This window comes from Sphaerodactylus townsendi, linkage group LG08 (genome assembly GCF_021028975.2).
Source record: "Sphaerodactylus townsendi isolate TG3544 linkage group LG08, MPM_Stown_v2.3, whole genome shotgun sequence".
NCBI classification, from domain to species: domain Eukaryota; kingdom Metazoa; phylum Chordata; class Lepidosauria; order Squamata; family Sphaerodactylidae; genus Sphaerodactylus; species Sphaerodactylus townsendi.
This window is the reverse complement of record NC_059432.1, coordinates 62,055,802-62,077,534: the sequence shown is the minus strand read 5'-3', so window position 1 is coordinate 62,077,534 and position 21,733 is coordinate 62,055,802. Positions and strand designations below refer to the sequence as shown.

The following is a 21,733-nucleotide window of genomic DNA, read 5'->3' as shown; positions in this document are numbered from 1 at the left end:
ATTTCAGGTTGGGAAAATGCTGTGGGAGAAAAATATAAGCTTCTTCTTGATATGCATTATGGGAATTGCCTGGTAGTCAAATTCAACACACTACAAAAGTGGGCAGATGTGAATAAGACAAGTGCAGTGTTCTACAGATGGGTAACAAAAACAAGAGACGTGCATATTGGATGGGGGTTTACACTTCTGAGGACACTGTGTATGAACAAGGAGTACACAGGTGCATTGTAAGCTGAATATGAGCAGTCAGTGTGATGGAGGGGTAACGCAGTCTGGGGGGAACCAACAGGGGCATAACATATAAATTGCAAGAGATTATAGTCTCAGGGCTGCAACCTCCAGGTGGTAATTATAATGAAGTTGCGCAAAAAAAAGTCACCTCAATAGAATTGTCTCATAAATCACCTTTATGTGTATGTGTTTTATTTCTTTGCTCCTTCAGCCCTTTTGTCCCTACAGCCCCTCTGTAGCCTTTCCAAGAGGAAACCATGGTCAATAATATCAAAAGCTGCCAAGAGATCCAGGAGGACCCACAGGTTGCATTGCCCCGATCTCTGTCCCAGAGAAGATAAGCATTCAGGGCGACTGAGGCAGTTTCAGTTCCATGACCGGGTCTGAACGCAGATTGAAATGGATCTAGATAATCAGCTTCTTCCAAGCATATCTGCAGTTGAACAGCCACAACCTTCTCTAAGGCCCCTTCCGCACACGCAAAATAATGCGTTTTCAAACCACTTTCACAACTATTGGCAAGTGGATTTTGCTATTCCGCACAGCTTTAAAGAGCACTGAAAGCAGTTTGAAAGTGCATTATTCTGCATGTGCGGAATGAGCCTAATATTTGAAGGGTTGTCACTTAGAGGAAGGCAGGGAGCTGTTCCTGTTGGCAGCAGAGAATAGTGCTTGCAATAATGGTTATAAATGATGGGTGGAAAGGTGCCAGCTGAACATCAGGAATGATTTTTTTTACAGTAAGAGTAGTTCAGCAGTGGAATTAGCTGCCTAGGCAAGTGGTGGACTCCTCATTTCTGGCTATCCTGAAGTAGTGGATGGATGAACACTTGTCAGGGATGATCTAAGTTGATCCTGCATTGAGCAGGGGTCATACTAGATGGCCTGTATGGCCCCTTCCAACTCTGTGATTCTATGTCCCCCATCCCATTTTGACCTGAAAGGGAAAAAAAGGTATCAGAAAGTAAATTTTTCTGACGTATTACAGTCTTCTCAGAATGTGTCCTAGATTCAAATGCTAGCACCTGAGAGACCAACAAGATTACCTCTGATCATGTTCCATTTCTCTAAGTTTGGCTTCTTAGTGAAGATTCTGCTGAAAAATAAGCTCTTCTGAGCATATCACACCTAAGTTTCCCAGGGTTGTTTTGTTTGATTGATTTAAACTATTTGCTGCTTGGTAATGACTTGTTTTATTTTTGTAAGAATTGCACAGCAAAATGGTTACATCTGTGTCTGAGAACCAGCCACACCATAACAATAGCAGTGGCGTAGGAGGTTAAGAGCTCGTGTATCTAATCTGGAGGAACCGGGTTTGATTCTCCGCTCTGCCTCTTGAGCTGTGGAGGCTTATCTGGGGAATTCAGATTAGCCTGTACACTCCCACACACGCCAGTTGGGTGACCTTAGGCTAGTCACAGTTTTTTGGAGCTCTCTCAGCCCCACCTACCTCACAGGGTGTTTGTTGTGAGGGAGGAAGGGCAAGGAGATTGTAAGCCCCTTTGAGTCTCCTGCAGGAGAGAAACTCTTCTTCTTCTTCTCTGCTAGAGGCCTCAGCCCTCACAAAAGGAAATGCGGCTCATAGGTATGAACATTGCGCCATCTAGTGAACGGCCTAATAAAGTAGCTGCTAGTAGTGCTGAACCAAATTGTGGCAGAGGATCAATTCAACAGATATTCTCCCAGGAGTTTTTCATGCCCTTTCCTGAAAGATATGAACCTTCCCCATGGTAACCTTTCAGTTAAAAGTGGAAATGATTTAATCATAGGCCTCTCTCACTCACTCTTCTAGATGACCCTTAAGACCCTCATAAAAACATATGGCAGTAAAAGATTTAGTAACCAAATTGTTAACTTTTAAACAAATGTTTATAATATTGTTAACTTTTAAACAAATGTTTATAATAATCCATTTCAAGCCAAAGAGCTGGTATATATTTGATCATCTCTGTTCTGATCCACCACCTATTCTGTGTCGTCAACGTGTCCCAGGCACAACTCGCCACCTGTGATCATGTCGTCATCATGTCATTTTCTGTCATCATGTTGTTAAGAAGGCCCATAATGGGGAAAATCCCTAGCCTAACTGCAGACATGCACCTTGTACTTTGTGCTTTTATGGCCAGAGCAAGTGCACATGCTATTTACCCCAGTAAAAGGTAGCACTGCTTGCTAAGGAAGTTCTTTAATTCTTCCAAAATGCCAATGTAGATCATACAACTCAAATAAATGTGAAGCGACAATACCGTAATAGCAGGTGCATATAAATCAATAATGGATTATGGAATGCAAACTCTCACAGGAGGCAGGAAGACTGAGTAAAAAAGCCACAGTTCTGGCATTCAGAGGTCCAAGAAAGATCCACTCAGATAAGTACCACATTGCTGCCCATGCTTAACTTATGCGTTTGTTTGTTTTAACAATTAACTGTCTACTGGGAAATGTTTATTAAAATCTTAATGCAAAGTGTACCTGCACACATATAAACATAATACCTTTCTTCTTTTGCATATAAAGTTGTCCCTCCTTTAGACACCTCTTGAATAAGGCAGCAGACTGACTGTTGCTGGTAGCATCAAGTCTTAGCCACAAAACTGAATGAGCAACTTGGGGGGCCATCTGAAGAACAGATAACCCTTCTAAGCACATTGACTTCAATGGATTTAGAAGGGTGAAACTGTTGTTAGGATTGTACAGTAACACTTTAAGAAGAGGAAAAGTTGTTGTTATAACAATCATAAAAAACATATTGTAGTATGTTTTATCTACCATAAGGACTCTCAAAGTGGTTTACAAACTCTTTCCCTTCTTCTATCCCTAACAGATACCTAATAAGGTAGGTGGGGCTAAGAGAGTTCTGAGAGAACTGTGACTAAGACCAGCAGTAGCGTAGTGGTTAAGAGCAGGTGTACTCTAATCTGGAAGAACTGGGTTTGATTCCCCATTCTGCCGCCTAAGCTGTGGAGGCTTCTTTGGGGAATTCAGATTAGCCTGTACACTCCAACACATGCCAGCAGGGTGACCTTGGGCAAGTCACAGTTCTTCTGACCTCTCTCAGTCCCATGTACCTCACAGGGTGTTTGTTGTGAGGGGGGAAGGGAAAGGATTTTGTAAGCCCCTTTGAGTGTCCTTGCAGGGGAGAAAGGGGGGATATAAATCCAACTCTTCTTCTTCTTCAAAGTCACAAAGCAGGCTTCAAGTGTAGGAGTAGAGAATCAAACCTGGTTCTCTAGATTAGAGTCCACAGCTTTTAACCACTATACCACACTGGCTCTCAAATTCTGAAAAGATGCCTGCACTCAATTCCCTCCACCTTCCCCATCAAAACCAGAAGCCCCTTTCGAAACATTCCATTGAATGTTGAAGACATGGAAGTAAAGAAAAGGATGAACTTGCTAGTGCTTTAAAATCGACAACCTAAGGCCATAATACCATATGACACAAATACTAAACATATTATTGTTACAGTGCAATCCTAAACAGAGTCACACCTTTTCAAGCCTATTGACTTCAGTGGACTGTCAGGCCATTGCCATATACAGCACTGTATCTTACACTTTTAATTCATCCTGCCTTACAATGAATTAGTGAATTAGGATGTTTCCAGATGTGTTCTGAATAACCAGTAAGTTCAGCAATGTAGCTACAGATTCAGACATCGATCAGCCAGGGTTTTCTCCATCATTAGCAATTGCTATCTCCATTATAGAGACAGCTTCTTCCAATGGCTAATTAGACCAGTAAGAGGGAGGTAAAACTTTCTTTTTTCCTTCCATGTGGTTCTGCTAATACTTTTCAAATATATCAAGCTAAAATATTTGTAAGATTTTTATAAGGGCAGGAAAATGCAAAGATGGTTAAAAGCAAAGTGTGGTTTAATTGGAACAAACTTTAGTTCAAACAAATGTGTGGAGTGAGTCCTACCAGAATCTTTCATAACATTCTGATGACATCTAGTTTGCAGGAGAGGTAAACTGATCTGGATTAGATATGCTCCAGATTCTAGTAACTCATTATTTAAAAAACAATTTGATACAATAAAAAGGTATCATCATGGAGGGAATTTCTAAACAAACCATCCTTCACTTCATGTAGTGTAAAAGAGATGCAGAAAGGTATGCATAATCTGCATGTTTTAATAGCTTGGTGCGGAAAAAGTTGCATTAACTAAGTTCTTGGATACATATAAATGAGCATGCAAGAATGGCATGATGGTAAAAAAATTAAAGGAGAATTATTGCATTATAAGATCACTTTACATCATTAACTAAGGCCAAAGTTACAATTATCCCTCCATTATTTGCCCTCTTCTTTTAGGCTGTCTCTACCTATCTACATTTTATGGTTTCCTTCTCTACCATCCTATATCCATCCTTCTTCCCTGCTCTTGTCCTATATCCTTATTCTTTCAGTCCCTCTGAGTCTAGCAGAAGGCTCTTGATATGTCCATCAGTGTCACTTGCATTGCCAAATGTGCTTTCCTCTGGGGAGAAACCTGAATCAGTTTACAGGAGAATCTATTGGTCCAGGGTTGATGGTACATAAGCAGTGAAGAGACTGGTAAACTTTTGTAGAGACGGTCATCTTGCAATGTCATATAACCTCAGACATTTTTTTAAAACCAAGAAACCAACAATATAGATGCAGCTAGAGTTCTATTCAGATTTATCAGACACATAAAAAGTGCAGTTCTCCAGATTCAATAAATGTCTTAGTTGCTCAGGTAAAAAATTTAGTTGCCTAAATCACCAGTGTTTCTATAACTATTAACATATCAAAAAAAAAAAAAACACCTAGGTGTTTTTCAACTTTCCTTCAATGTAGCATGTCTCTCATTAGGTGACCAAAGGATTCCCCAGTGTAAAGTTCATACAACTTTGTATGTCTGAGGATAGGCCTATTTCAATAAAAGCTCAAGGTTTTCCCAAGGATAGCTGCCAGCCCACTCTGATCGCTAAAAGATAATAGGGGGTAGATGGGGGGAAACAGCAGGGGCTATAGGAGCAAAGTAGGCAAATCTATCCGGGGTGTTTGTCTGCAAGATCTTCAAAACTGGTGTGTAATCAGTTTGTGAGATACTTAAGCTGTGGTAGCACTGAGGCACATACTTTAAGACCATTGGAAAGTTTCACCAATCACAGCAGGGGCTTTAATACACAACCCTCAGCCATGAGAACCAACCAAAATCTCTATTTCTCCCCACACATGCATTTTTGTTTGTCATTTAGCAAGTTACAGTTGATTTATGGTGACTCTGTAGGATTTTCAAGGCGGTGTCTTGCAATTGCCTGACTTGACAACATCACAATCTTGGTATTCCTTAGAGGTCTCCCATTCAAATACTGGCCAGGGTCAGGGCTGAGAGAGTATGACTGGCCCTTGGTCACGCAGGAAGCTTCCATGGCATAAGTGGGAATTTGAACCTGACTTTCCCAGGTCCGAGTCTGGCACCTTAACTCAAAGCCAGTATCTTCTCGTCCACTTCTGCAGTTTCTGAATAAACCACATGTTACTTATAACATAGTATTTGTGTTGACGAGACACTGATGCTCTCTTTCACAATATGGATGTTCCAAAAACACAGACTGTGATGTCTGCTAGTAGTAATACTGGCCAAAAACTTGCTATCTCACAACCTTCCTTTATAGTTCAAACAGCTGAGAGCCTTGGGTTAGAGTCCATATGGTCCTGAATGTCTTCATTGCTGACACTGTAGGTTTGCCACAATACCCTGAATCCCAGATTAGTCCATCAGGAATCTGGAAAACAGAAGGCAGTGTCTACAGCTATTGTTATCAAGAGAAACATTAAGGTACTTTCTGTTTTAGTACAAACAGCACAGTGGTTCCTGCCCTTATTCTTCCAATAGTGATATTCCCATTTTTGACAGTCTTCTATGTACAAACTCCCCCAGTAAACTCTTCATGGGTCCAGCTGAACAAACTTGAAGTGTCTTCCTTTGGGGCCGCTGATTTAATCCAAATAACATCATTGATCTATTTCCAGGCCCTGCCAAGCTTTCCGCAGTGTAGCTTTCACCTTGAACTTTGGAGCTTGGAGTACAACCCCAAATTTTCCTTCTGGTGCAGGCAGTGTTTCACCTTCAGGAACGCTAAATGTGAATCTCTGCAAGCTCCAAGCCAGAAAGAGGAAAAGCTCCATCTTGGCCAGTACTTCTCCCATGCAGACTCGGATACCAGCTCCAAAGGGTAGGTAGCTAGGTGAAGGAGAGTAGAGTTTGTTCCCTTGCTCATCCAGAAAGCGACCTGGGGTGGCACAGATATGTGTTTATTTAACATTTCCCTTAGAAATAGGTCAAACTCCACAATAAAATTATAATAAAAACCCCTAGAAACAAAATTGACTAAAGGTCAGAGTGATGGATTCAGTCAGAAAAGCCAAGTTCAACTCCCCTTTGAACTAGTTATCATAGCTTCCAAGAGACTGCTATACAAACTCAAAGACACATTGGGTAGGAGCCCAACTTGGCCCAGGACCACACCATGAGTGGAGGGAGGGGCCCTGTCCCTCTGAGTTGTTCTACCAAGTTGAAACAGCCCTGGGGGAAGGGAAATTATTTACACTGGAGAGACCCCTCATTGGCATGGAGTCCCTCCAATGGGGCAAATAATGCCTCCCTGTCATTTTGGCTCAGCAAAACTCTGTTTAGGACTGTACTGAAAGCCTCTCAACCTAACTTACCTTGCAGATTTGTTAAGATAAAACTGAAAAACAGAGAACCACCTTGAGATCTTTTGAGGAAGTGTCAGTTAAAAAATAATCATATGCACCTTTCCAAATTTGGACTGGATTCTCATGCAATCTTGAGTTTTTGTTGACGTTCAGTGCCATTGGAATGTGGATAGGCCATTTTGCCAAGGGATCAGTGAGCAGAAACATTGATCAAGCAAGACTATGGGAATATAGTTAAGCATAACAGCCATCACAAGCTTGAAAGTTAGAGAAGGTTAGAAAACTAGCCTGGCCAAAGAGAAAGGGCAACTAGCTTAAAAGGTGAAAGAGCATCTCTGTTAGCCACCTGGGGAGGCAGCTTTTTATACCTACCTGGATTAAATTCCCCTGGCTTATCCCATTCTTTCTCATCATGGTGAAGGGACCAGAGATTGATTACAACTCGAGCACCTTTAGGGATGTCATACTCCCCAATTCTGCAGAAACAGAGAAAACCCATCAGTCCCTTATTTAGAATCAGGCCTATCCCCCTTCAAGATTTTGCATCAAAATTTACTCTTGGAACCAGCCATCACCTTGTATCTGTCAATGCTTCATGTGGGATGAGGAGTGGAGAGACAGGGCGGATACGCAAAACCTCTCTAATGGTGGCCTCCAAGTAAGGCATGTGCTGCCGATCACTGAGCTGAGGATATCTGTCAAAACCCACTGTCTGATCAAGTTCCTCTTGGATCTTCTGCTGCACCTGATGAAAGGATTGATATGGGCAAGTCAGATGGTCGTGACTGTGGGAGAGATAATAGGCAATACAGTGGCGTGTGCCACAGTCGTTGCTTTAGCTAGGTGCTATGCATCCTTTCTCATTCCCCTTGTTAGGTTAGCTAACAATTAATGTGGCCATCAAGTACAAAGTAATGTCTGCAGGGGCGAACCTAGGCAAACTGGAGCCCGGGGACAAAACCTGAGTTTGCCCCCCCCCGCCCTGGCGAATGGGCAGCCACCCTCCCCCACCATGAACAAACAATTATTTTTTGCACCAGCTCACAAAACACCTCCCACTCCCAGCAAAACATACATGGCTCTCTCCCCACCAACTCTTTTCCTAATTTCCTAATCACAACAACCCTATGAGGTAGGTTAGCCTGAGAAACAACTCCAAGCCAGTGCAAGTGGGTATTAAGCATGTAAATCTCTCACAAACCACACCCAGCAAAACATTTACCAAACAAATGTCAGCATCATCTCTCTACAAAACACCTTCCAGTGGAATCCACCCCCCCAAACAGCATCCACTTTCCAATGGTGGTGCTTTGGCAAGATCTAGTGGAGCGCCTCAGATTCTTCTTTTTTTAAATCCACCTTAAAGGAAGAATCTGTGGGTCTCCCTGTTAAACAAAATTGAAAGTGAAAAGTGCTGAAACAACATCACTTTTGAGGGTTGGAGATTTAGATGGATGAAACAAATACCAGATTCAGCCGGAATCTGGGCAAATTTTGGGCACATATTGGCTTTCTGTTACGTGCCCAGCTGGCGCTGTGATAGAGGTTTCCAACAGGAGGCAATGTGGTAGTGGTCTTGCTCTGGGTGGGGGCAAACTAAAGTTTGCCTGGGGATGGCCGAATGCTGTGGGCATCAGGTTCACTACCTTCAACTTGGTGCCCACAGCATTTTAGCAAATTTGGTTGGTTCCTTTTCAGGAGATTCTCACACCAGCAGCCCTGCAGGAGAAATGCCCCCCACCCAGAGCAAGACCCTCTACCACAGTGCCTCCCATTGAAAACCTCTACCACAGAGCCATTCTGGGCATAACAGAAAGCCCCTGATTGAGAAGTGCTATGGTGGTAAGTAAGGAATTTTTCCCACCACAGAATCCTGCTAGAAGAGCCTGGCAGATTCTGGGGAATTTCTGGAGTGTGTAAGCACTGGCTGCACATTTTTTTTTTTTTTTTTTTTTTTTTTTTTTTTTTTTTTTTTTTTTTTTTTTTGAGAGATAGAGGGCACCAGACTTTCAAGCAGGTGGCTCCAAGAGGTCTTGGGTAATAGCATCCAAGCTTCTGGTGAGCTTTAGCTTCTGGAGTGGGGAGGGGAAACGAGAGAGTTCTGAGAGAACTCAGCCCCACAGGCTTTCTCATGTGCAGGAGCGTGGAAACAAAATTAAGCCTTTTTAGGGGGTCCATAAAAATTGAATCCTCAGAAGCAAAGGTCATCTCATGCCTTGAGATGCTATTACCAGGAGTGGGCCTCCTGAGCCACCTGTGAAAGAATCTGGGTGCCTCTATCTTCAAAAATGTGCAGCCTGCCTACACACTCAAAAAAAAATTTCCTATTGGCTACAATGAAGCAAAAATCACTGCAAATGAAACAAAGAATCTTAAGCAACTTCTTTCTTTGCAGGGGTGCCTGTAAGGGGTGTATTTTTAAAGCTAGTGACACCAAAATTTCAGGGTATCATCTGGTAACTATTCATATGATGCCACCCAAGTTTGGTGAAGTTAGGTTCAGGGGGACCAAAGTTATGGTCCCTCAAAGGGGTAGCCCCAATCTCCTGTTAGCTCCCATTGAAAACAATGGGGATGGGGGCACCCCCTTTGGGGGGTCCATAACTTTGCTTCCCCTGAATCCAAACATCACCAAACTTGGATGGCTAATCATCAGGACAGTCTCACAGATGAAAATGGTACACCCTGAAAAAAAAAAAAAAATTTGGTGTTGCTTCAATCTTTGGTAAAAATGCGCCCCCTGCAGGCCAAAACGTAAAAAACACTTAAAAAAATTAAAATCACACAAACGACCCTGAAATGGTGGCGCCCCCCACGTGACCAAATGGGGGGCGCCCGGGGACATAGGGTACCCCCTGTCCCTAGGCAGGAACACCACTGAATGTCTGCCAAACTAAATGGTGCTGGCTAGAATGGAAGGCAAAAAAATTGGAAAAAAGGAGTATCAAGTTGTGACCAGATTATTGCCACATAATTGTCCAGGAGTAGGGGAAAGGGTTATCAAAGCCGATTACCATAGCCAAGAAATGCTCAGCAAATTGTGAAGAAAAATATCATATGTTATATATTATGTTGCCCAAGTTTGGTATCTACACAATCAGAATGACATAACAAGAGCAAATAGCAAGTGATATTGTACAGATGCCTTGCAAAAGGCATTGTGGTAATGACCCAGAGATAAATGAAAAATATTATTTAAGTCTATCAAAATAGAATACACTGCAGAGGGAGGAACTTATGTTCTTTTTATATGTGTAAACAACTCTTATCCACCTGGCTCAAATTGTTAATTCTCATAATGCAAGTTAGGTGCTAGATATTGAACAGAAAATTGGGATATACATAGGATAAAAGGAATAAAGGCATCCCTTCTTCCAAGAAGCTAGGAATGGCCAGAGGAGATGGTACCTCTGGGTAGTGCAATAGATACAGCACACTCCACTTCAGGACGGTAGTGGTGGTCTCAACACCAGCCCCAAAGATGTCAGCCACAGTCATGAGCAGGTGATCATCTGTCAGTTCCATCCCTGGCAATAGACCGCTGTTATTGTTCTCCATGTTCAGCTTGGCTCTCAGAAGTGAGCTCATTAAGTCCAAGACTGAATCATCAGTGAATGTTTCCTGGAAGGGAAAATGTGAGATCAGCTGTGAACTCAGCATCAGGAACACCAGAAAAAATAGGCGGAAACCAAAGCCCTGCCTGCCACAGTGGAGCAATGTGTTACAATTTGAGCACTTCAGTTAGTTATTACTAGTGAATCTCCTTTGCTGTGATGGGATGCGGGGTGTAGAGGAAGGCTTTCCCACCCTGTCTGTCACATCTCCTTCTTGAAAGGACTCACTTTATGTTCTGTAAACTGCTGTTGCAGAAGCTGGTCTCTCTTTTCCACACACTTCTTCAGCAAGGCCAAGTCCTTGCTAGGAAACACCTAGAAAGGTAAACAAGATGGCAGTCTTTGGGTACAGGCTTCCATTTAAAATCCACCTTCCCATAACACCTGTGTCAATCACTGCCATTCAGTTTTGTGCACCAGATGCTGCTGTCCCATGACTCCACCAATGATCATCCACTGCAACTTTCCACAGTTTTGTCTAATCAGAGGTGTAGCTGGGCAGGAGTGTGCCTGGGGCGCACTCCATGTTTTCTGCCCCCCCTCCCTGCACTTACCTTTTCCAGCTGGCAGAAAACAGCTTAAAACAGGCCAGCCTGGAGGGATGGGACCAGGTCTGGCGAGGCGAGGCGGGGTGGGGTGAGGGGGGAAGGGGGAAGAAGGTTGGGGGCGATTTTTGCGGCTCCTAGGCATGCGCCCAGTGCAACGCGCACCACACCCTTGTAGCTCTGCCACTGTGCCTAATCCATCTGCATGGGGTCGCTCCACCAGCAGATAGCCACTCAGCAGAAAGAGTGGTATGGGGATATTTCTTTATTAGATTCCTTGAATTCTTTTTTTGAAACAGAAAGCTGGGATATATCAAGCTGGGGACCCACAGGAAACGGTGAGAGTAAGGAATAATTTGGAAATCCCACCCAAGCCTTCAATCCTTCCCTTCCAGGATTCACTAAGATCTCAAGACTTTGAGCTGGCTGATTCCCCAGATCTCCCAACTCTCCTTGTGGTGCATATTAACGTTGCAATCCTGAGCCCAGCTGGGAAAGAGAGGAGTATAAACAAACAAACAAACAAACAAATAGAAATAAGGGAGGGGCAGGCAAAGGAAAAAGGGGAACAGACTGACTCCTATGCCAGCATGAGGGCCAATTATGTCGGCGCAGGCCCCCAGCACCGCTACACAGCTCTTGGGTGCCAGCCCAGCTCTGTTGTGGCTGTGCACTGGCACATCTCTGGCATATAAATGTGGTCTCTTCAGGGATGTGTTCAGGGAATGCCCCTTTTGACAGTGCAAAGTTACACCACTAAAAATGGTGGAGCAACCCATAGGCTGTTATTTTAAGTCATTTTTGATTGCCTTCCTCTGCCATGCCCAGGCGGTCTGAAACAGCTCAGAATGCTGACTAAGGATACAACCAATCATCACCCCACAACTCGGTAAGTAGGGCATATGGCATGGGACACTGTCTGTCAGGTCCCTGCCATGCAGACTTAGAGCAAGCAGCAAAGTGCCAAAGTGGCAAGAAAAGTACAAAGCAGGCATTTGGCACGAATGGGCAAGCACTTTGCACAAATACTTACCAAGTTGAGCAAAGTCCACACCCTATGGCTGAACTCTCTCAGTTCAGAACCCAAACAGATAACCCATCTCCTCAGCCAGGATCCAAAGGTGCAGAAACACACTGACAGGGAAGCAAGGGACTGTTCCCGCAAGTCCTTTCCCCTTTCCTCCCCTTGTGGCCGGGAGTTGCAGTAGCAAAAATGCAGGGCTGGCAGGAGCTCTGCCTCCCCCCTCTCTATTGGCCCACACACACAGCTGCTGGGGGAGAGGGCCCCACCTGGCAGCTCTGCACTTGAGCAGCAGCTCAGGCAGTTGCTGGGCTCCCACTCAGGCAGGGAGTTAAAGGGGAGCCGCAGTCTCTCCAGACGGAGTGGAGTGGAGTAGTAGATTAAGGGCCACAAATAGAACATTTAGAGATTTGTATATTGTGACCACAGCAACAAAGAAAATAAGGTCCAAGTAAGGAAGGTTATGTTTTATTGGAGTGTTGCTGAAAATTTTACTTAATATCCCTGTATATTTTAGCCAGTGTTGTATATTTTAATTTTTCATGTATATTCGCAATGTTTTTGATATAACTATTGATGTGTTTGTAATGGCCCACGGCTACATATGAATTAATTCATTCATATTGTGGCCACAGTCTTCCTGCCATCTTATGGAAATCCTGCCTGGAGGATGATTACATATGTTCTTTATTACCTCATGCCCATCTCACCTGAAGCCAAGGGAAGATATCCACAAGGCTTTCTTTTGCCACAGTGTCTACAATGCCTTGGCTGTACTGGAGCATGGCTTCAAACTCAGAGTCTCCACGACGGTAGGAAGAGTTGAAACAAAGGGAGCACACCACATTAGTAACAGCACGGGTCATTTCTGCTGCAATGTCCAGCGGAGTATCATGCTCCAAGGTCAGTGTTTTGCATAGCGATGCTGCTTCTTGACAGACTGGAAGAAAAGCAGGACAAAATAATACATGAAGGAATGAGGAATACTTTAGGAGAAGGAAGGAGGGAGATAGAAGGTTATTGACATAGTAGGAATGGTATAAGGGCGTATCTTAAATAACCAAAATGAGCTAGTGGATTGGGTTGTATATTGGTTTTAAATCTGGAACGCTTGACTCATGCTTCCATATGCTTACTGTATGGCCCTGAGGAAGTCACAAGCTCAGTTGCCTACTTATAAAAATAATCCTGATAGACTAAAGCACATAGGATGGATCCCATAACTCCATTCCACTCAAGACAATGTTTTTTTCTCAAAAGCAGAGTCCCCAACATTGCCGTGAAGCCTCCCGACACCTTTTCTGGTGCCTGCCATGTGTTTTTAGCAAACGAGTGGGACCAGGTAGGGCTTTTCCCAGCAAGGCTTCTAAATGGATATTGGAGATTTGATTGGCTGTGCAGATTTTAAAAAAATGTTGCTATGGCACCAGCTGCCACCATGGCAAAAAATCTTCACTATGTGACTGAAGTAAAAATTTGACAGTCATTTTGTGGATGGCTCCACCTCCTGTAGCAGTTGTTTTGTGACAGCCATTTTGTGGTTGCACCAGCCATTCCATGTCAGAATTCCATGCAGGCTCAAAAGGTTGGGGACCCCTCCACTGAACCAAGGCTGGCACAAGTAGCTTCTACTATCACTTTTTAGAGTGTGCCTTATTTTTTTATATGTAGTTTAGTCTATATGTGACTATTGTTCATTGTGAGCCACAGGAATCCATGACAGAGATCATCATGTAAAAGTAAATTCATTCAGTTCAGTTAACCTTTATTAGGCATACACATTAGGAAAAGATAAACAATCACTTCTCTAAAACTCACACCAAATTTTTGCAACACTTTGTAAAACTTGAAGATCATTACCATTAACGATATATATTTAATCTTTTTAATCTATTTCAGTTTTCCATGTTTCTAAACAAATGAAGTGCCGGTTTTAGATTTGCTGATGAGAAAACTCCCACAGTGGAATCTTAAAGCAACAAACAAACAAACCCGGGTGAGATAGACTGCAGCCCTATTTAGCTCCAGCCTAATATGGAGATTTTTGAGCGTGATTTTATGATGTGTACAAATATCTGTGGTTATGTAGTTACAAGATTAATCCCACATTTGCTCAGGAATGAACAGGGATGTCAGTCTCCAGGTGGAACCCTGGGGATCCCCTTGAATTACCGCTCACCTCCAGACTACAGAGTTCAGTTCCCCTGGAGCAAATGAATGCTTTGGAAGGTGGACACTATGGCATTGCATCTCAATGAGGTCCCTGTTCTCCCCAGTTCCACCCCCAAACACAGGCGTAGCTACCATGGGGACATCCCCGGGCGCCACCTTGTGGTGGGCACAAAAATTGCAAGTTCGTTTGTGGCTTTCTGTATTTTTTACTTTTTTTCAATTTTGGCCTGCAGGGGGCGCAGTTTTTAGGCTAGTGGCACATAAATTTCAGGCTATCGTCAGGTCACTCTCCTGATGATACCAGCCAAATTTGGTGAAGTTTGGTTCAGGGGGTCCAAAGTTATGGACCCCCAAAGGGGGTGACCCCATCCTCCATTGTTTCCAATGGGAGGTAATAGTAGATGGGGCTATCATTTTGAGGGTCCATAACTTTGGACCCTCTGACTCAAACTTCACTAAACCTAGGTGGCATCATAAGGATAGTCTTCTGCTGATGCCACCCAGGTTTGGTGAAGGTTGGTTCAGGGGATCCAAAGTTATGGACCCCCAAAAGGGGTGCTCCATCCCCCATTGTTTCCAATGGGAGCTAATGGTAGATTGGGCTACCCTTTTGAAGGTCCATAACTTTGGACCCCCTGAACCAAACTTCACTAAACCTGGGTGGTATAATCAGGATAGTCTCCTAAAGATAGCCTAAATTTTTGGTAATGTTAGCTTAAACATTGCTCTCCTGACAGGCACTCTCAAATTTTCCCCAGGTTCTCTTTAATCTCCAATCCCATTTGAATGGGATTTCTGGTAAGGGAGAATCTGGGCTCCCTAGATTAAAAAAAACATTGAAAGTATTGTTGAAGACTTTCACAACCAGATTCAACTGGTTGTTGTGGGTTTTACAGGCTATGTGGCCGTGGTCTGGTAGATTTTGTTCCTAACGTTTCACCTGCAACTGTGGCTGGCATCTTCAGAGGTGTATCACAGAGAGAAGTCTGTTATAAGAGAAGTCTGGACACAGTGTATAACAGACTTCTCTCTGTGATACACCTCTGAAGTATACTCAGCCTACAGATGCAGGTGAAACATTAGGAACAAGAGATCTACCAGACCACAAACCATGCAGCTCCAGAAAACCCATTAACAACCAACAGGTTGACAATGATGCTGTTTGGGGTGGATGGCTGGGAAATCTACCCTGAAACAGCATCACTTTCAATGATGTTTAAACTAGGGAGCCCAGAGTCTCTCTTTAAGGTGGATTTAAAAGGAGAATCTGGGCTGTCTAGTTTAAACAACATTAAAAGTGATGCTGTTTCAGGGTGGATTCCCCCCCTTCAAAAAATAGCATCACTTTCAATGTTGTTTAAACTAGGGAGCCCTGGGTGTGTTTAGATTTGTGTGTTGGGGCATGTTCTATAATGTGATGGTGACTTTGAGATGACCTGGTGCAAAAAAATGTTGTTTGGTCATGGTGGGGGAGGAACGCTGCCCATATTGGGAGGGGGGGCGCAAAACTCAGATTCTGTCCTGGGCTCCATTTTCCCTAGCTACACCACTGCCCCCAAATCTCCAGGAGTTTCTCAACCTGGATATGGCAACACTCCTGGAATTTCTTGACTTTTCAAAAAAAATAATAGTCAATCCCATCACACAACTATTCAAATTCACCAGCTTAATCCTAATAGTCTCTGCAATAAGAATATAAGACAATTGAAAATACTTAAAAGCAACTGTGATTGCTTACTGTGAAAGTTGCAGTTGTGCATGTTTCTACCAGAAATCGTTAGAAGGATGGACTTAGTGAAGGTGATTCCTTTTTGCCCAAGAACAGCCTAGTTGCTCCTGAACAGCCCTATGTGTTCTGTAATTCTCTCACTAGATTGTACAACTGCACTCTAAGCAATGTAAATAATATTGTACCGAAAGGTGACAATCACTTGTCAGGTTTAGTTCAGTGCAGAAACATAGTTTGGCATGTCATGAACAAGTCCTGTGCTTGTACGTTTTTGCCTTTTTCCTTGCCACATGTGTTTACAATCCAATCAGTGATTTCTGATATAAGTAAACTGGCAAACTGTGATTTGTTCATCTGTAAACCATGATGCCAAATGCATGATCTGAATTGCAAACTACAGCTTGTTGCTTTTGGTATAATGTCTAACTATAATCAATAAATAATTCATTGACTCCGAGCATACAAGGAGAAGAGATTGACTAGAACTGAATCATTCATAGATCATATGGTTTGAGTATGACATCTAAAGTAATTGACATGCACAAACATAGAAACTGTGTGGAAAATGCAGGAATTCTGTGCTGAAAAGAACTTAAAATGTTATATCTGTCTTTACCCAAAGATAAGATAATCTATAGTACAGTTATTACTGCTTTGTCTTTAAGTTTGGATGCAAGCATCATTACCAGGATCTTTTCCCCATCTCCCCCTTCCCCCCACAGTCTTGCTGCTATTGTCTTGGAAGCTAACCCAACACTGTGTTGGAGGCACTTACTGATGCTTTCCAGGAGCTCAGCGCCTTCTCCAAACATGGAAAGTGCAGAATGCACTAACTTGCGCTGAAATTTCCACAGAGGACTATAAGAGGCGAAGGCAATGTCTTTCCCATTCCGTGTCAGCAAATCTGTGGTCACCTTGGATCATCAGGGAAAAAAGGCTTTAGAACTTTGCATTCTCTTTTCCAAAATACCTCATGATGCAACAGGCCGGGGCATCACATGGTTTGAATATACCAGTACTTTGAATGAGAACACACACACTCACACAATTGCAGGGGGAACAAATATGCAATTGATTAAATTGGCCTTTTAAAAATCTATCTCATACCTAACAGCTACTCATAAAAGCAACATAATGAAGATGTGTTCAAAATATATGTAAGTCTTTGTATGTTCAGCATGGAGAAACTCAGCCAACAGGGTAGAGTCCCTCTCCTTCTTTCAGAGAAGATACAAGATCTTCATTCCAATCCATATTAATAACTTTGGCAACACTTCATTTGTTTCTCATTTCTCACGAATGACATGATTCATTCACTCAGTTTTTACAGACAATCCAATCACAAAATGCTCCATGGGACTGCTATTTTTCTTTCAGCAGGACTGGCATCAGCTTACCCTAAGGTGGGACAGTACCCAGGGCTTCTGGCAGTACCCACTGCTGCTCAACCACCCTGTCTAGTCACTGCAGGTAAGGCCTGGAGATCTCCTGGAATTACAATTGTACTCCAGACTGCAGAGATAAGTTCCTCTGGAGAAAATGGCTACTTTGGAGGGGTTTCTCTATGACATTATACCCTGCTGAACTGCTTAGTGCCACCTGGGAAATGGCTGCAGTCAGTTGTGAACATGGTAGGTACTTATATACTGTTGTCCCTCCTTTCTATCGTTGAGGACACATTTAGTATATTTTTCTTTTTGTTGGTGTTGTTTGATGATACTTGAATTTGGATTTACATACTTTTAAAAAATCTAACAGTATGAACTGTTATGCCCTTATCAGCAAGGCAAAGTGGAATGTGGAACCTGCAGTGCCAGCTCATTTTGCAAACATAAGATTAGATGAACGTCTTCCAGAGATGTTTAAAGATCATTGGTCTTGTCCTATAGGTCATGTGCAAGATTAGATGATCTACCTTCCCATGCAGGACACAGAACTGGCAAACATGTATTAATTATTAGTAAGACAAGCAGAATACTTCATTATAGTATATAAGAAACTACATATGCTCTGTATCAAGCAAGGGATCAGATTTCAACAGAAAGCAAGGGTTATCTCTTGACCATTTGAACTATGCACAACCACTCATGAAGTGTGGCAAAAGTAATTACTCTAGTAGCTGCACTGTGTTCTGGCAACAAGACTCAGGCTGCACTTTACTAGTCATTATGCATATTGGTGGTGGTAGGGATTTCTATCCAAAATTTGTATCACTGTAGGACAATTTCATGCATGAGTTCTTCCTGGGAGTCACACTGAAATGGTTCACAGCGCACTTCTATGCAGTTACTCCAATTTAAGGCCCACTGATTTTCATTTTGCTTACACTAGAGTAACACTGCATAGGACTGCAATCTCATAGGAGATGTTATAAAATACAAAGTCCAGGGAAGTGAACATCCTCTCTTAATTTGCAGATGACGTATTATTGATAACAACTAATCCTGAGGATACAATGAAAGAGTTAAAAATAATTTTAGAGGATTTAAAGAAATATTCAGGGTTAACAGTGAATATGGACAAGACAGAAATATTAGGGGTGAATATAGAAAAGAAACAATTTAATAAAGAAATATTAAAGAAGAAAATTAAATATTTAGGAATTCAAGCAATTCTACCAGAAAAGATAAGATGCATAGGGCGAGACTATGAAAATAGATGGAAAAGCATCCAAAATCGAGATGCGTTGGGAAGCAAGAACCATATCTATAACGTAGAAGATAAAGCAAAGCAGTAAAGATGTGTATATTGCCTCAAATCTCTTATTCATTTGAAATATTACCAACGAAATTAAGTTAAAAAACAAATGAAGGAATGGGATAGGAAAATGTGGAAAGGCCATGGGTATTTTAATTATGTGCACAATGCGAGAGTGATGAATGAAAATAGGTATATATACAAATGATCTCTGTGGTTGTGGAATACCCAAAACTCCGAGAGATTGATATGGATAGTGATTCCAGATAAAGAGCTTATTAGGATATTAGTTAATATAATACCCTCAAAATGATTTAAAATTCTTGAAAAAGAAGTATATCAATGGAATAGGTAATCATGGCGGCTTGAAGGAAATGATTATAAAAATGTAAAACATAGAGTAATAGGCCCAAGAAAAGTGAATATGGGATATTTTAGAAAAATTAAGAAGTAAATGGATGGCCTGGCATTCTGGATATATTCCCAGTGGCAAGCTGTGACTGGGAATAGAAGGTGAAAAAAATTATACAGAAAACTGAAAGAAGGAAGCATACATAAAGCATCTGACTGAATTCATAAAGGAGAAATGTATACTAATACAAAACCTAATAGAATTGGGGGGGGGGAGAGAATTAGTCGCTGGCAATAAGAGGGTTAAGCAGGGAAAATTAAGGAAATATAGGAATAAAAGGTGAATGTATAACAAATCAATGGCTAAGACTTCATGAAACAACAAGAAAAGGAAGATTTATAGGAGAAGCTTCATAAGTACATGGTAGAGGATAAAGAACTGGCGATAAGAACGCTGAAGACAAACATGGGAAAGAGACACTCTTAGAAGGAAGAAAAAATAGGAAAGAAATAATGGACAGTATGAAGAAGAGGTGATTGAAAAATATGTGGAACTAGAAAGAAAGGTTCATACTTAAATGGTATAGAACTCCTTATTTATTATTAGCTAGCCCAGGGGTAGGGAATTGAAGTTTCTCTCCAGATAAATTCAGGGAATCCAGCATTCCCATCGAAGGCTCTGTCAGCATGGCCATTTCTCCATTATTTAGGGGCTTATGGGAATTGTAGTTCCTGAACATCTGGAGAGCTCTCTAGGTTCCCTACCCTCGAGCTAGTTCATATGATCAAAGGATTAAGCCCAAAGTGCAAGCTGAGCATTGTGGAGAAAGAGGAGCATGATGAAGTACATATGTGGATAGATACTGTAAAGTAGTGAAAAAGTTTGTGAGAAGATTTTAAAATATGCAGACTATTGGTAAAAGTAAAAAATGGATGTAAATAAAGAATTATTAATTGTGGGGATAATAGATCATATCAGAGTGAATAGAATCCTGGAACCAATGTATAAAAGAATGATTAGAGCAGCAATAATTAAGAGTTACGGGCTTTGGAAAAGATAATAAAAAATGGACAGTTTCAAAATGGCTTGGAATATATATAAACAAATACAGCTAGAGATATTTGAGATCTGGACAAAAATATTTTGGTGGAGTTATAAAATAGAAGATATCGCTAAAGATATGGATGAGTGTTTGAAAATGTGGACGGTATGATGCCCGGATTTAACGTCTGAGTTACGGAATAGGAGAAGGCGAAGGAATTAAACCTCCTACCGCTTGGCATGAAATAATTCATAGGAAAGAAGGGGGGAGGGGGGAAAAATGGAAAAAATGTATAGATGGAAGAAGGCCAGTAAATGTAACAAATGTATTAGTACTCTATACAATAAAAAAATTATTTAAAAAAAATCCTCTCTTAATAACAGGCATTTCTATATGTCCATATCTACTGCTAAAAAATTCTGCTTTCTCTGTATCACCTTTTTGAAACAAATAATGTCAGTCAGTCAGTTGTTATTGGCATAGCATCTACTGCTTACATATTTTTCATATTTTATTGTTATTTCTACAGTACTTCTGAACCTGTTCTGATGAACCCATATTTATAAAAATCTCTTCCTTGACGTCAAATATCCAAGCTATATAGTTCAAAACAGGAAGGAGAAATATTTATGCTATCAAAAAAGGAGCTGTTCTCAGCATTGAAAGCGGGTTTGTGCTAAAGTATCATGCCCAGCAAAGAACATTTGCCTTGGAAGCAAGATTTCACATATGCAGTTTGCATATGCAAGTCGCATCTAAATCCTTCCTTTTGTAAAGTTTTACTGAAGCCCACCGAATGGATAAAGATGCGCTCTTTTTAATCGTTGCCTCTATACGGCAATATAACAAGCCTAATTGCTACAACTGGAGCTGAATGTGGATCAGGCGTCATAGTAATTAATAGTGCAATTCTATGCAGCGTTATTCTGATGTAAGGTAATTAAAATCAGTGAGCTTAGACTGCAGTAACTCTACCGAAGTCGTGATTGTAAAGCCTCTAAGAATTTTAATTAAACGAATTAACCCCATTTTGTAATTTATTTATATGTATATGCATCTTTGCTCCTCTAATATTGGATTTCACCACTCCTTAACATGCTTCACCTCTCCTCCCCAAAAATATCTGATTGAAGTATCATAGAGTTTAGTTTTTAGGTGTGTTTCACTGTTCTGGTCTTGCCCTATGAGTGGAATCACTCTCTGTTCTTCTTTTCTCATAGCTTTTGCTCTAATCACTAAATTTTATGACCTAGCTCTAGGCAGACACCTGAAAAGCCTGTTTTCCGTATCAGATATTCCAGCCAGATTCTCCTCTTCTTTAAGCAGCACTTCCTTGGCATGGATGTAGTTGTTGACCACCACCACGTAGTGGGAACCCATATAAAGAGCATAGAGAGTACCATACTTCTGTTGCAGTTTGCAAAAAAAGAGGTGGAGTTGGGGACGTCCTATTAAATGCAACAGACTGCCAATTATTGGTAGTGAGGGCTATGGCCCTTGGGGCAGTTTGAACTAAAATTCCAGTAGCTCTCTTGCCACCCTCCAGAAAGACAGGAGAGCCAGCAGCAAGAGCAAGGCAACCAGAAGGACCATGGTTGTCTTTTGATTTGCCTGGTGCTTGGTTAAGATCCAGCACC

At 41.8% G+C, this 21,733-nt stretch overlaps 1 protein-coding gene across 1 annotated transcript; it reads right to left on the bottom strand.

Annotated features, from left to right (window-relative positions):
- Positions 1-3,529: 3,529 nt before the first annotated feature.
- On the bottom strand, positions 3,530-21,689 carry LOC125437989 (steroid 17-alpha-hydroxylase/17,20 lyase). The gene is given in 8 exon segments (XM_048506105.1): positions 3,530-6,497; positions 7,297-7,400; positions 7,500-7,669; positions 10,333-10,545; positions 10,767-10,853; positions 12,815-13,044; positions 16,781-16,930; positions 21,392-21,689. Coding segments are annotated over 8 exon segments (1,530 nt in total). The 3' UTR covers positions 3,530-6,219.
- Between the last annotated feature and the right edge of the window lie 44 nt (positions 21,690-21,733).